The sequence below is a fragment of the Simochromis diagramma genome, unplaced genomic scaffold (assembly GCF_900408965.1).
Source record: "Simochromis diagramma unplaced genomic scaffold, fSimDia1.1 OVJJ01000344.1, whole genome shotgun sequence".
In the NCBI taxonomy this organism is placed as follows: Eukaryota; Metazoa; Chordata; class Actinopteri; order Cichliformes; family Cichlidae; genus Simochromis; species Simochromis diagramma.
The window spans coordinates 320,691-335,352 of record NW_024387375.1 but is presented as its reverse complement, the minus strand read 5'-3'; the positions used below and the strand labels follow the sequence as shown (position 1 = coordinate 335,352).

At 38.6% G+C, this 14,662-nt stretch overlaps 2 protein-coding genes across 4 annotated transcripts; one reads left to right on the top strand and one right to left on the bottom strand.

Annotated features, from left to right (window-relative positions):
- The first annotated feature begins 5,094 nt into the window (after nucleotides 1-5,094).
- On the top strand, nucleotides 5,095-7,910 carry LOC120719545. Its single transcript, XM_040008826.1, has 2 exons — nucleotides 5,095-6,482; nucleotides 6,645-7,910. The coding sequence occupies exons 1-2, from the start codon at nucleotides 5,728-5,730 to the stop codon at nucleotides 7,411-7,413; spliced, it is 1,524 nt and encodes a 507-aa protein (XP_039864760.1). The 5' UTR covers nucleotides 5,095-5,727; the 3' UTR covers nucleotides 7,414-7,910.
- Nucleotides 7,911-8,028: 118 nt separating this feature from the next.
- si:ch211-37e10.1 (G2/M phase-specific E3 ubiquitin-protein ligase) lies at nucleotides 8,029-12,784 on the bottom strand. 3 transcript variants are annotated; one of them, XM_040008829.1, is made up of 8 exons: nucleotides 12,171-12,784; nucleotides 10,694-11,840; nucleotides 9,834-10,150; nucleotides 9,532-9,713; nucleotides 9,252-9,424; nucleotides 9,069-9,152; nucleotides 8,746-8,960; nucleotides 8,029-8,609 (listed from the first exon to the last, which is right to left on the bottom strand). In XM_040008829.1, the coding sequence occupies exons 2-8, from the start codon at nucleotides 10,768-10,770 to the stop codon at nucleotides 8,353-8,355; spliced, it is 1,305 nt and encodes a 434-aa protein (XP_039864763.1). In that variant the 5' UTR covers nucleotides 10,771-11,840; nucleotides 12,171-12,784; the 3' UTR covers nucleotides 8,029-8,352. The 3 variants fall into 3 exon arrangements, with proteins under 3 accessions (XP_039864763.1, XP_039864764.1, XP_039864765.1); XM_040008830.1 differs by having other exon boundaries at nucleotides 10,694-12,784; XM_040008831.1 differs by lacking the exon at nucleotides 9,069-9,152 and having other exon boundaries at nucleotides 8,030-8,609.
- Nucleotides 12,785-14,662: the final 1,878 nt, after the last annotated feature.

Sequence of the window (14,662 nt, the reverse complement as noted above, 5' to 3'; positions counted from 1 at the left end):
TTTATTTGTCACGTACACAGTCATACACAGTACGATATGTAGTGAAATGCTTGGACAACTGCTCATGACCTAAAGAAAACAAAAAAGGAAAAGGCTATGAATAAGATAGGAAATAAATATGAAAAATTAAAAAGGGTAAATTTAACTAGGAAGGAATAAAATATAAATTAAGGTTAAAAGTGAAATAACTGTACAACACAAATTAGAATGAAGGGTAAATTTAACTGGGAGAATAAGATAAAATATATAAATTAAAGTTGAAAATAAAATAACTGTACAACAAAATACACAATATAGAACTATATAAGAATGTATGAAGAAATATAAATAAATATATACACAATAACAGCAGCATATACACAATAACAGCAGCGTGATTTAAGTAATGAAGTGAAAACAATGTCCAGAATGTCCAGTGTGTGTAAGAACTGTATGTGTGGGTCAGTACTGTGTGGTGGTGTGATTGAGAGACCGTATCGCCTGCGGGAAGAAGCTCCTCCTCAGTCTCTCTGTGTTGGTCTTCAGGGAGCGGAATCGCTTTCCTGACCTCAACAGAGAGAACAGTCTGTTGTTGGGATGGCTGAGGTCCTTCACGATCTTCCTGGCCTTGGTCCAGCACCGCCTGCTGTAGATTGAGTGCAGGTCAGGGAGCTCGGAGCGGATGGTGCGCTCAGCTGACCACACAACCCTCTGTAGAGCTCGTCTGTCCTGCATGGTGCTGTTCCCGAACCAGGTTAAGATGTTTCCCGTCAGGATGCTCTCTATGGTGCAGGAGTAAAAGTTCCTGAGCACCTTGGAGGGCAGTTGGAAGTCTCTCAAGCGTCTGAGGTGGTAGAGACGCTGACGGGCCTTTTTCACCACAGTGTTGATGTGACAGGACCATGACAGGTCCTGTGTGATGTGAACTCCGAGGTATTTGAAGCTGTCCACTCTCTCCACTGGGCACTCGTTGATGACAGGGGTCTGGTAGTTCCTCTCCTGCTTAGTGCTGAAGTCCACTATCAGCTCCTTTGTCTTACTGACGTTTAGAAGGAGGTTGTTCCTCTGGCACCAGTTCTCCAGATTCCTAATCTCCTTCAGGTAGGCCGTCTCGTTGTTATCAGAGATCAGGCCCACCACGACGGTGTCGTCAGCAAACAAATTCACCTCTCGCTCCTGGAGGCGGAATATCCTTCAAGCTTAGGACCTCTACCGGAGGCCTAGGAGCTTGAGGGTCTTGTGCAGTATCTTAGCTGTTTCTAAAACGACGCTCTTTTACCCAGCAATCTCAGATGTTTTTCCTGGGATCTGCTGGAGCCACTCACCGAGCTTGGGAGTCACTGCACCTAGTGCTCCGATTATCACTGGGACCACTGTTACTCTGACCCTCCAAATCTTCTCGAGTTTGACACTTCTTCAGCTTCTTGTTCTTTCTTCTATGTTGCTTTCATTTTGGATCACTATGTCTGTCTTTACAGCGGTCTTCTTCTGCTTGTCTACCACTACTATGTCCGGTTGGTTAGCCACCACCATTTTGTTTTTTGTTTTTTTTGGGGGGGTTTTGGTTTTTGGTTTGTTTGGGGGCTTTTTGCCTTTCCCTGTGAAGCGGGGAGCCAGTTAGCAGGAGATAGCGCTGAATGGAATGTCTCTAGCCAGTGACACAACGAAAGGTAGTCTCGAGTTCTTGGCGTTCTGTCTGCCTGTAGTTTGGGGGTGGTAACCGGAGCTTAAACAGGTTTTGGCTCCTAAGGCAGTACAGAACATTTGCCGCAAGTGGGAGGTAAACTGGGGGCCCCAGTCAGAAACAATCTCAGCCAGAATGCCATGTAATTTAAAAACATGTTCAACTAAAAGATGGCAATCTCGGACGCTGTGGGCAATTTTTCCAAGGCATTGAAATCGGTGGCTTTGAAGAAATGGACTATGATCATGAGTATGACTATATCTTTCCTGAAAAAGCTGTGAGTCCTGTGACAAAATCTAAGGCAATGTGCGATCACGGGCGATGTGGGATGGATAGTGGTTGTAACAGACCAGCCTGGGGTTGATTTTGGGCTTTATTTCTAGATCAGACGGTGCAAACTGCCACGTAGTCTCTTGCATATCTCTCTAATGTCTCCCACCAAAAATACCTCTTGAGTAGGGTGGCAGTCTTCCCACATACATACATACTGCCGGTTAGCTGGACCCATCAGGTGGGTTAGGAGAGCTGTGCCACGGGGGGTTTCCAGAGGCCAACAGAGGAGATTGTGGACAACAGACGGGCACCTGAAGGATGAGGGGAGCGTGCCAAGCTCCATCGACAGCGCAGAGGGAATCTAAGGATGACATCATGATTCTGTGAAAAGCACAGGAACCAGAAGCTATGGTGGTGATAACGGCAGTTTCCTATGAGGTCTGCAGCTCTGGAAATAGCTGAGACCCATGTTGACAAACAACAAAACTAACTGGTATGTTTGAATGTTTATTCTACATACATTTGGACTCTGGTCCTATGGACAGTGATGGAAACAACTGGAAGAGACGCCCTGCAGAACTCAAACCACTCTGCAGAGAGACATGTGATTTGCACACCCGGAGGAAGCATCACCAAGCTGAGATGTTTTTGAAAATGTTACTTTTTATTTTCACTATTAAATTAACAATTTCTTTGTTTGCTTGTAGGATGCAGGTTGCCATTGGATGAGATTAATGAGGAATGGGATAACTGCTAATACATTTGTTAAACTGTGTACTTTTACAGTAATTTAGGGTAATTTGACATATGCTGAGTATAAAAATGTTTGCATTGAAACTATCAGACATGAGGTATTCGTAACTGGGAATTTTTCTAGCATAAAGGTCAATAAGGGGGGAAATGTTAGATTTGTATTGTTGATTGTCATTTATGCTTAGAAACATTTACCCACATATGCTTAGAAGTGTATAATCATTTGTAGATTGAAAGAATGTCTCATCCTAGGAGGTCTGTAACTGCTCTGAGTAGCATGAAGGGGAAGGGCGTTCACTCCCTCTACAGAGTGTTCTGGCATAGATCACACACCTCCTAGGAGAGGTCGTATCTTCTCTTGCTGATATATGGTATAGCAAACACACGTATATCTGTTTAAGTATAAGAGTCTTTTGTTCAGATGGACCCGCTCCTGGCACCAGCGTTTGGGGAGTCTTCACAGGGTCACACCTTGACCTCACACACACACACACACACACTCACACACTCACTCACACACACACACACACACACACACACACACACACACACACACACACACACACACACACACACACAGTATTCTTTGTTCACATGTATACCTATGTAAGATGTCATATGTTAATGACCCTATGCATATTCATGTAACCACAATAAAAGGAGTGCTATGGGGAGCCTGGCTGAGAGTCTGACGGAGGTCAAGTGGTGGAACGACACTCGGCTCCAGGCAGGACTCCCTCATGCATGAGTAACATGAAGAACTTTGTCTACTCGTGTCTTGCTTCGCTGTGTAATTATATTGTCCTCAACGTTCCAGCGGATAGGTACAAGCTACAAACCTATCAGGTGTGGTGGAGCGGGAAGAGGGAGGTAGCCGGGGATGGGGAGGAAAAGATGCCCCTGCCTAGGGCCAGCTCCCCCGCTGACCCCAGTAGGCACCCCCCGTCCTCTGGTACCCACCAAGGCAAGGGAGCCCAGGCCCATCCAGACTGGGGCCCCAGCATGGAGGCGAAGCACCCCCGAACCCCAAGCCCCCACGCCTGCCCCGGATCCACTCAGGGGCAGCCAGGCCACCAGGCCAGTAACCTACGTTCGCCAGCACAGACCATCCTCCAGCCCCGCTGCATGCAGCCACGAGGAGAACAACCTCTAAGAGCGACCAGAGCCACTAACCAGGTTATGAACACAACCCCCGGGTTAAGCCCTCCAGGGATAATGTCTCTAGGGGTCCTCTAGGCACCCTAATCCCATCCCAACTTCCACATCAACCACAGTAGCTAAGGCGGGACCAAACCACGACCCCCTACCCCCGCTAGGTGATGGAGCCAATCAAAGTTTTCTTCACAGTTTTCTTGGCGATGCGTAGGGCAGTAAAAACCATGTGGACTGTATTAGTTTCTGTAGTGACATCATCCAATTTTCCCAACAAGCATACTAAAGGGGAGGTTGGAATTTTACATTTCAGACACTTTGATAAGTCTTCACATATCTCGTGCCAAAACTTCTGCACTGGTGGACAGAACCAAAGAGCATGGATGTAATTGTCTGGTGTATTGCCTTGACAGTGTGAGCAGTTGTTGGAAGATGTAAAGCCCATCTTGAACATCCGATGACCTGTATAGTGCACTCTATGTAGTATTTTGTATTGTATTAATTGCAGACTGGGATTTTTAATCAATTTAAAGATTTTTAAGCATACCTGAAGTTTTGGTCTAAGCTGACTGATAAATCTGCTTCCCACTTTGCAATAGGAAGGGATATTGATTCATCTATTTTAGAAAGTGTTCTGTATATTTTAGATAAAAATTTGGGGGATTTAAGAGTAAGAAAATGTACCGCACTTGGTGGTGTTTGTAATTCAACTTGACTGAGGTTAAATTTATTTTTTACTATGGATTTAATTTGTTGATATTCTAAAAATATTTTCTTGTTGATCCCATATTGTGTAACTAGTCTGTCAAATGGAATAAATTCTGTTCCCTCTAATATATGTTCTAAGTATTTAATTCCTTTACAACTCCATTCTGGAAAATTAATCATATTATTGTTTTGTAATATGTCAGGGTTATTCCAGATAGGTGTACGTTTGCATGGGATTAATGAAGACTCCGTTTGTCAGAGATTTACAGTTAACAAACAGTCAGGTGAATAGACAACACTGAGACACTTGATACTGATAACGTGCGGCACGGGTGAAACTCAGACAGAGAGTCACACCGAACTGCAGTATTCGTTTATTTTTATAGGTTACATCGTCAATATGCAAATATAATCACATTTCCTGTTACGCAGGTCCTGATGCTGTCTGTGTGTAAGCTGTGTGTGTGTGTGTCACAAAGTGTGTGTGCTACAAGTCAATTTCTAAGAATAAGATAATGCAAGTCAACTTCTGCAGATGTGTATTTCTATGAGGGGCCGTACAAGCCAAAATTCATACTTTCACTCTCACATACATATATTCTTCTTTCACACACATATACTTTCACTCTCACATACATATATTCTTCTTTCACGCACATATACTTTCACTCTCACATACATATATTCTTCTTTCACACACATATACTTTCACTCTCACATACATATATTCTTCTTTCACGCACATGTATTGTCACTCTCACATACATATATTGTCATCTCGCACACCTTTATTCTTATTTCATATCCATGTATATTCACTCTCACATAAATCCATTAATCTTCCTTTCACACACATGTATTCTATTTTTTTTAATGCTACATATTTTTATGTTGACATATATTTATTCTCCTTGCAGGTGCAGCCCTTTCTAGTCATACATATATATACATACCCTTTACCTTTCAACACATATATATTTGTACTCCTATACTCATATACACATACAATCCCAGTGTTTATCCTTTACCCTTGCATACATACACTCTGACATTCACATCTGCATTTCCTAACACAGGAAGTTAATCCTTTAAGCAGGAAGTTATTCTTAAACCAGGAAATGTAATACACTTGGAGAACTTACTTGACATACCCAGACCTAAACCAGAAGAACCAAGCAATGAAGCTGTTCAAAGTCATCCTGCTTTCTTTGCTAGTATTGCAGTTAATTTGTCAAGTAAGTAGTAATGAAAATGACATTAGAACTTTTTTAAATAATGTATTAGAATGTTTGGAACAAATTCAAAGAGAAGCTACAGATTCTTTTGTTCGTCAGAGGCTCCATAGAGAACTTGGTGATCACATTCAAACCTTATCTGGAATTTTGTCCATCTCAAGATTTGTTGACGATGCAAGAAATAGAGAAGCAGTGAATACATTACAGTCCTTAAATGGATGGCTAATTTTTTTACTGACTGCTTATGAAACCAGACAAGGAACTACATCTGAGAACAGACTTGTCTTGCTACCTCCATCTCTCATGACTTGCTCTCAAGGTCGACCGCGATACAGCATTTCAAGAGAGCAAATATCTCATTTAGTATCTCTTGGAATGAACTGGCAAAGCATTGCAACATGCTTAGGGGTTAGCTCCCGTACTCTGTACAGGCACAGAGAGGACCTTGGCATTGAGCCACTGACTTATGCAACATTATCCGATGAAAACCTGAACAGGGTTGTTAGGGAAATTCTTCAGTATACCACAAATGCAGGTGAACGATATGTGCATGGCAGCTTGAGATCACGTGGGTTACGAATCCAAAGGTGGCGTGTAAGACAAAGTCTACAAGAAATTGACCCCTTTGGACGTTCCCCCAGAAGACGCAATGCAATACGTCGACGACTGTACAGTGTTCCTTTCCCCAATCAGTTATGGTGAGAAAATTCTAACAGAAAAACAGTCCTGATTCTAAGTCTATAGCAAAATGGATTATCTAAAGCAAAATAACTCAGTTTTATTTACTCAAACGTATGCATATCCTTGACCATGTCATACTTTCCCCATACATAACTTATACTTATTTCATTTTTCTATAGGCATATAGATGGAAACCACAAACTTGTGAGATGGAGGATGGTGTTCCATGGCTGTGTGGATGGTTTCAGTAGAACCATCATCTACCTTGCGTGTTTAGATAACAACAGGGCATCAAGTGTTTTGTCACTATTCATGGTTGGTGTTCAGAACTTTGGAATGCCATCCAGAGTGAGATGTGATCATGGACTAGAAAACACTGGTGTTGCCCGTTTCATGCTTTACAGGCAAGGACTGAACAGGCATAGTGTTATCACTGGCAGGTCTGTGCATAATCAAAGAATTGAGCGATTATGGGCAGAATTAAATCGAGTGGTCTCATATCATTTTGTTAATCTTTTCAATTTTATGGAGGAGCATGGTGTATTAGATTCACTTAATGATGTCCATTTATTTTGTCTTCATTATATATATTTGCCACGTATTCAAAGAGCTGCCACAGAATTTCAGAACCAGTGGAATAACCATGGACTTTCAACACAAGGAGGGCAAACCCCTCTTCAGCTGTGGCAAAGGGGCATGATCAACAATGCAGGAATACATAACCCAAATATGAATGGTATTTGTGAAAATAACTTTGGTATTGATGAATGCAGACCACTGCCAGAGCTGGAGACAAACAATAATGTCGTTGTTCCATCAAATAACATTTCCATCAGTGACACCATGATGGTTACACTTCAACAGACCTTTGATCCATTTGAAGATGATGGCAATAACGGTATAGATTTATTTTGCAACCTTGTTCGTTTTCTTGAGAGACAATCCTAAAATATCAATAAGGCCTCTGGAGAAATTTCATTTACTGTAATTGTGGTTGTGCAGCTTAAAAAGAATACAGTGCCAAGACTGTTGTTAGTTCAGTATTATTAGAAGTTTAGTCACAGCTTTAAATTTCAAGAATGCTACTATCAACCTTTACATGCATGTTGACGGTTTGTATACAATTTTAAAGAATTTATGAGTTGTATTATGTGAGTGTGTTGAGATTTTACAACCATGTTTTGTTTTAAAACACCTTGTTAAAAGAAAAAATAAATTTGTGCAACCACATTTTATTGAGGTTTTTGGTCATCACAATCACCAGATGTATTGTCTTGGAACAAGATGACTCAAACTGATAACATTAACATTAATACAGTCAGTAAATACATCAAACATGGATCACTGATCAAATAGAATAGAAGTGTCAGATAAACAATATTGAAGAACACCAGAGAATAAAAGCAACAAACAAGTACAAAGCTAGAAAACAAAAATAATCACAATGCACATAAATTAATGCAATGAAAAAATTATTATTGAATTATGTTAGTATATATAACTATTGTATACTTATACAATAGTTATATATACTAACATAATTCAATAATAATTTTTGAATTATGTTGGAATGGTACCCTGACAAGCAAAAAGACTTGAAGCAAATGAACATTTGTTAAAAGGTCAAAGCAAAAACAGAGCCTCCAATCACAAAATAGGTGGGTGAAATATGAAATATGGCAACATAAAGTAAATTCAGCTTGGTCTCAAGTGTGTTAATTGGTGTTTTAGGTGGAACATTTTGAACATTTTTGGTTTGATTTCTGGGAAAGAAAATGCATTGATATTCAAAACAACACCCCCCCCCCCTTAGAATTACTTAATGATTGACACTCATTAATTTAACTGAGTGCAAAGCTCAGATTAGCATACTAACCTGACCAGGAATTAAGCTATTCCAAAACCATGTGTATTACCTAATGCAAAGTCCATATTCTCCTGAAAGTCTTTGTAAGAGGTATGAAGTGGTAACTTTAAACAATTGATGCACGTGTTTGCAATGGGTAGTTTAGACATGGTTTGTGCATCAGGCTCTTGGTGAAGAAATTCAATGGACGGTTGTGGAGAGAAGCCAATTGGTGGAACAGTGTTGGCTCCAGTGGCGAAGGCAAGAATTGTCCCCAGCTTCTGTGTTCCGTCTTGATCTAAAGGAAAAGCAATACTGTCAAAAATGGCATTAAAGACAAAAAACACAGCAAGCATTTATACTTTTAACTGATTCAATGAAAAGATGCACCGCATTATAAATTGAACATACAATGCTTAAAACGATAAATTTACCTTCTGCATCTGTTAGGTAGTCTCTCCAGAAACTAATGACAACTGCTTCAGCATGCCTTTTATTGCTCCCAGCTGGAGAAAGGCGGATGGTAAAGAGGCTGTCAAGAAGGTCAGCTGTAACCACTGAAGGTGACCAGCATAGAAGGGTGCGAAAACTCTCTGGGTGAGCTTGGATTTTGTCCAGCACCTCAAGTGTCCGTAGTCCATCCTGAAATCTAAATGATAATCAGAATTACCTTTAAAATCACAAATCACATCAAAAATGAATGGATCCAAGAAGTATAATCTAAAACATATGAATTTATATATGCAATAATTTTTACTTCAGATTATTCACATCATCAAAAGTGTATATCCCAAATCTGCATTTTTCATGTGATGCTGTCACCTTTGGAGGCATGGTGTACCTACACATAAAGAAATGTCACACAAAATTCCCAGAATACAAGGCAATCAGCATGGGTTTGAGTTACTTATTGGACAACAATAAATACATACATACATACCTTTCAAATGGACCACGGACTCTGTGTATTACTTGGAACATGATAATGTCATGTATAAGCAGATCCTTGTCTTCCAGCCTCCGTAGCGGCCTCAGGCAGCCAGCATTGGCTAAGTATTCCTGAAGTGGCTCAGTTGCTACTATCAGATCTTCAAAGGATTTACACTCTTTAACCTTCAAATAAAAAAATAAAAAATGAATGGGCCCCAATTAATACATGGAGTAGAACGAAATGCACACAATACTAAAACATTATCCAACAACTGACAAATCAGTTTCACCCTTTTAATTTTTTCACGCAGGTCACTATCGGCAACATCTTCTAAAACTGGTTTAGCCAAATCTGGGCCATCAACAAGGCAAGAGAAGAGTGTTGGGGACAGAAAGCCTGCTGGTGGACCACCATGTACAAGGCTTACTGCAATGGCTCTGCCTGCAATGAAGTACCTGTCCTCCCTCATGGCTAGAAATAATGAAAAACATTACATGTCAATAGATGCATGAAAGCGCTTGACAAGAACTTCATAAAAATGATTTTTTTATTGCATTACTCCAGGGATATCAGCCTAAAATCAATACATACCAGCACTATCAAGCGCCAAGTTCATTTTGCCTTCTTCACCCTCAAACATTGGAGACAGGGGCAAAGCTTCGATCAGAAGTCTTAGAAATTCTCTTCTTGGTCCACCCAAGTCAACAGCCTCTTCAGGTACTCCCATATCGTCAGAAAACCTGACAGAAATTGTGTGGCATGGATCATATGTCGCTCGTTTAAAACCTCTAATTGCTCCATCCAGGACTGTTGATCTATTAATGTTGAACTTGCATTTCTTCTGTTGGTTTACTTTTGCAGAAAGTTCCTCCAAAATATCTTTTGCTGATACCAAACAACTTGAAGTCCTGTAGGATTAAAAAAAAGAAAAGAAAATATATTGAAAAGAACATCAGTAAAAACATTCACATACAAGGGCTACAAGGACATACAAAGTTTTGTCAAAATCAGAATCAGCATACTTTATTAATCCCTAAAGGAAATTATCATAATCATAAGCAAAATGTACAAAGGAGTATATTGCTCAGTGGCTTTTTATATTGTTTATATGTTTTGGAGAACTAGAAAGCACTAGAGCAAAGAAAAATAGTTTCAATGCACAATAAATAAATAACAATAAGTAAATTTCATTTCATTGTCAGATAGGCTCTGTTAAAAATTCGCTGCCTATTTCAAATAAAATAAAATTTGCCAGCATTATAGCATTATCATTTGACTCTGTAGACATTATTCAAAAAACTGTTTTGTTAACAGCAAATATAAATATCATATATGCATATAAATATCTGAGGATGGATTACACTCCTTCACAACACTGGTTACAGTATTGGATTGCAACAAATATGGTGTGTTTAATTGGCTACTGTAAAACATTTGTATTTGAAACTAACCTTTCGCTCTGCAGGCTTGCTAGTATAGCCTGGTTAAGTTCCTCATCATCAGAAGACATGTCAGATAGTGGAGTCATGATTGAAAGGTAGTTATCGTAGTTTACAGATTGACTGTGTGTTGATGTAGAGGGTAATGCTGAACAATGATTCTCTGGATTCCTGGTCTGGTAGGGTGAGCTTGAGGTATTTCGGCACGTCAGGACCAGAACTGGATCGCTTAAAGATGCAGATGATGAGGTAGAAGGCTGACTAGTGGAAGCGTAGATTTCCAATGAAGACACTGGTAACTGGCTGAAGGAAATGTTTGTTGAAGCGCTGCTGTACTTGTGTGAGATACTACTTTCATGGGTCAAGGCAGGAGTTTCCGTTAATAATGTTCCATTACAAACTGATGAGGCAGGAGATTGCGTCGGAGCAGAGATTGGTTGGAAGGCAGCTGTTGAACTGGCAAAACTGTCTGAAGATGATGAGCACAGCTGCCTTGATGAAACAGGGTTTTCTTCACAGTTTTCCTCACTGCTGTAGCTTGTAATATCATCCTTAGAAATAAAATAATAATTATAATAATTCACATATATTGAATTTGAACATTAAATACCATATATCCAACCTCTTCTGCTTATTCTTATCAGAGGTGGGGTGGTTGGAGCCTATCCCAGCTACCATAGGGTGAGAAATTTCAAGAGTTAATAGATCTTTCTCACAATTACTTTTACATACTAGGCAGACAAAATTGTAACACATCTCCTGAACAGCAGTAGTCTTACGTTCTATAATTCACAAACAGTCCAAAAGAGCAGCTGTAAATTTAGTCAATACCAGAGCTTAGGATTAACATTTTAAAAAAGGAACATTAACTTGGTACTATTCTATCCAACTACAAAAGGTGAAAGGCAAGTTTAAAAAGAACAGAGATGAGAAAGTTCAAAGGTTGTTTATGCACCAATTTTTGGTCTTCATATTATTACTGTACAGTGCTATGTAGATTCATTCAAAAGTCAAATAACGTACCAAAATTTGTTTTGATGGTCTGATGTATAGGGCTTTCGATTTATAAATTTTATTTATGAGATTTGCATCCAGCTCCTGTCCTGCTCGCAGTTTGGGCGCAATCAGTCTGTTGCCACAAGCCATCAGAAACTCCAGGCTGGAAAACAGTTAAGTTGTAAAATGTTTAAAATCCAAAACAGCAAAAATGTTCCAATAACTTTTTTAGAGCTAATCTTGTTTTCCTCTTTGAATCAGACTTAAACCAGTAGTAACAGAAGTAAACTTTATACAAATGTCAAAAAAGTATGCCAAAAATGGAGTGTTCAAGAAAGGATAACTGATTTGGTTCTTTTAGTTTAGTTTACTGATTCATGTCTACCTGTTCTCTGACTTAAATCGTTATGTAAAGCTTTGAAATGCCTAGATATCGAAAAGACTACTGACAAAAGCTGTGTCACATTAGGTTTCGACTGCTAGCACAACCCACCTTACATCAATAGAAAGTTTATCTCCAAAGGCGTCCCTTATTTGTTCAGAGACAGTTTTCTGGTCCCAGGATTTTTGGAATTCAAATCCATTCAATATATGCCCTTGTTCATGTAAATGTTGTTTTGTGCGATGCTTGACAACAACACTGCTTGATGGCCGTGGAAGAAGGATGACATCTTTGTTGAAAGTATCATGATAATGTGTCTTGGCACTATAAAAAAAAAAAACAGAAACTATATTCAGATTTATGTATCCTTTGTTTTATTTACCTATACTTAGACACTATCAGTTCCTTAAGAAAGTTGCTAATGTCACTTGGTAGTGACCAGCTTACACGTTAAACTGTTGCTAAGCTTTTATAAATAAAATAAAATGTTACACAGTTCATATTAAAAAAACAGTATCGCAGCTAGCCATTTAGCCCACTTGAATATGTTTAAAGTTGCTCGTGCATGTAAGAGTTGAGTATAATAGCAAACACAAATAACAGAAACATAATTTGAAAGAAAAAAATGCATAAAGTAATAGCATGCTTATAAATTGCCTTTGAAAAAAATGGAAAATGTACGTAAAATAGAAAATGTTTTGGGGTTTGACCATTTTAATTCACTGAAGCTTGAATTAAAAAAAAATAAATTAATTAATTAATAAAAAAAAAAAATATATATATATATATATATATATATATAGATAGATAGATAGATAGATAGATAGATAGATAGATAGATAGATAGATAGATAGATCGATAGTACAATGAAAGAAAATCTAAATGCTCCAGTTCAACTACAGTGCGGCCCCTTCAATCACAAAAGCTCAAAAAATAAACTGCATAAGGATTTTTTTTTTTTTTTTTTTTTACTGCTCTTTAAAATGAAATACGCCTACAAAGACGCATACAAAGAAACATTTGCTATTACTTTTTACTTTGACTAAAGAACAAAAAAGACACCAATCATATTTCTTTTTTCCTTATTTCATACACTGTAGAAACTGGACTGAAGGCATGATTTGGCATCCATGTTTATCTACCTCTACAGTGGTACAGATATTGATCCACTCACAACACAGAGTTGGATTGATGTCTTCTAGCAAGATTAAAATTCTACCCCAAAAATAAATAAATAAATAAATAAATACATACATACATACAAAACTAAACAAAAACAACAAGAAAATTAATCCAACCTTTTATTTAGCAGGCTAATGTAGCTACCACCTCCCACATTAATAAAGAAGATTTAATATAAATAATCTTAAAGTAAGCATCAACTTACACTCGGGTCACAAGTACAAACAGCCACTAATATTGAAATAAATGCCACGGTCTTTACTGTTTTTAATGTGGATGCTGCTGAATAAATTAGCTAGGGCTAAAAATTTATAAGGGTAACAAAGTGCGTTGCTAAATCAGCAAAGCACATTTCGTATTTTGTATTTCGCAGTTGTATAGTTAAGTGGCAAACTGTTTTGTTCTTACCTTTTCCTTGATCTGCAGTTCCAGTTGCCAAAGTGTTTCTGGGTCTGATATCGCAAAGACTGCCCCACTCCAGTCGAACTCCGTGTAGCTACTTGACTCGTTGAAGCTACCCGGGTGTTAGCTGGTCTAAAAAGTTCCCTCATCTCACTTTCCACCGTGCTGTGGGTAACACTGGGTGCAGTTGAGCCCGTCCCATCTCGATCAAGTGACGAGGACAACGATGTGACCGTTTCAGGAGATGATAAAATATTTCTTAACAACCGGACAGCTTGCTGAAGAACTCGAGTTTCTTCTCCCCCCTCCATGCTGTCAGATACTTGAAAGTGACCCGCGCGTGCTTCTCAGCCAATCACAGCCGTACAGACACCCAGCCTTCCGTTTCCATTAAACTCCTTCCGTTTCCACTATACTCTTTCATTCACATACATTATTCTCTTGCATACATATATTTTCTTCAGATATGTATACATTCTCTTCTTACATACATATATTATTTGTAAGATTAAATGCATTTTGAATGCATGTAAATGAGAGCAAAATGTAGGAATGTATAAATGAAAATGCATGTATGTTAGAGTGCAAATGTGTAAATATGTAGATTAAAATACATGTATAAGAGAGCATAATATTGCAATGTGTGTGTTAAATATGTGTAAACATGAGAATAAAAATATCTAAATATAAAAATTAAAATAAAACTACGTGAGAGTGAAAGTATATGTATGTGAGAGTGAAAATATATGTATGTGAGAGTGAAAATATATGTATGTGCAGAGTGAAAACTAATGTTATGTGAGAGTGAAAATATATGTGTGTGAGAGTGAAAATATATGTGTGTGAAAGAAGAATATATGTATGTGAGAGTGAAAATATATGTGTGTGAGAATGAAAATATATGTGTGTGAGAGGAAAATATCTGTGTGTGAAGAAGCATATATTTTATTCGAGAGTGCAAATATATGTATGTGAGAGGATAAATATATGTGTGTACGAGTTAAATATATATGTGTGT

What these genes read in the sequence shown, in the direction of transcription:
- LOC120719545 (XM_040008826.1), top strand. Translation starts at nt 5,728, where the DNA reads ATGAAGCTGTTCAAAGTCATCCTGCTTTCTTTGCTAGTATTGCAGTTA. An exon ending in CCTTTCCCCAATCAGTTATG is followed by an intron (nt 6,483 to 6,644) that starts GTGAGAAAATTC and finishes ATTTTTCTATAG; the next exon opens with GCATATAGATGGAAACCACA.
- si:ch211-37e10.1 (XM_040008830.1), bottom strand. Translation starts at nt 10,770, where the DNA reads ATGACTCCACTATCTGACATGTCTTCTGATGATGAGGAACTTAACCAG. An exon ending in GCAAGCCTGCAGAGCGAAAG is followed by an intron (nt 10,151 to 10,693) that starts GTTAGTTTCAAA and finishes TTAATCCTACAG; the next exon opens with GACTTCAAGTTGTTTGGTAT. An exon ending in CTTGGCGCTTGATAGTGCTG is followed by an intron (nt 9,714 to 9,833) that starts GTATGTATTGAT and finishes CATTATTTCTAG; the next exon opens with CCATGAGGGAGGACAGGTAC.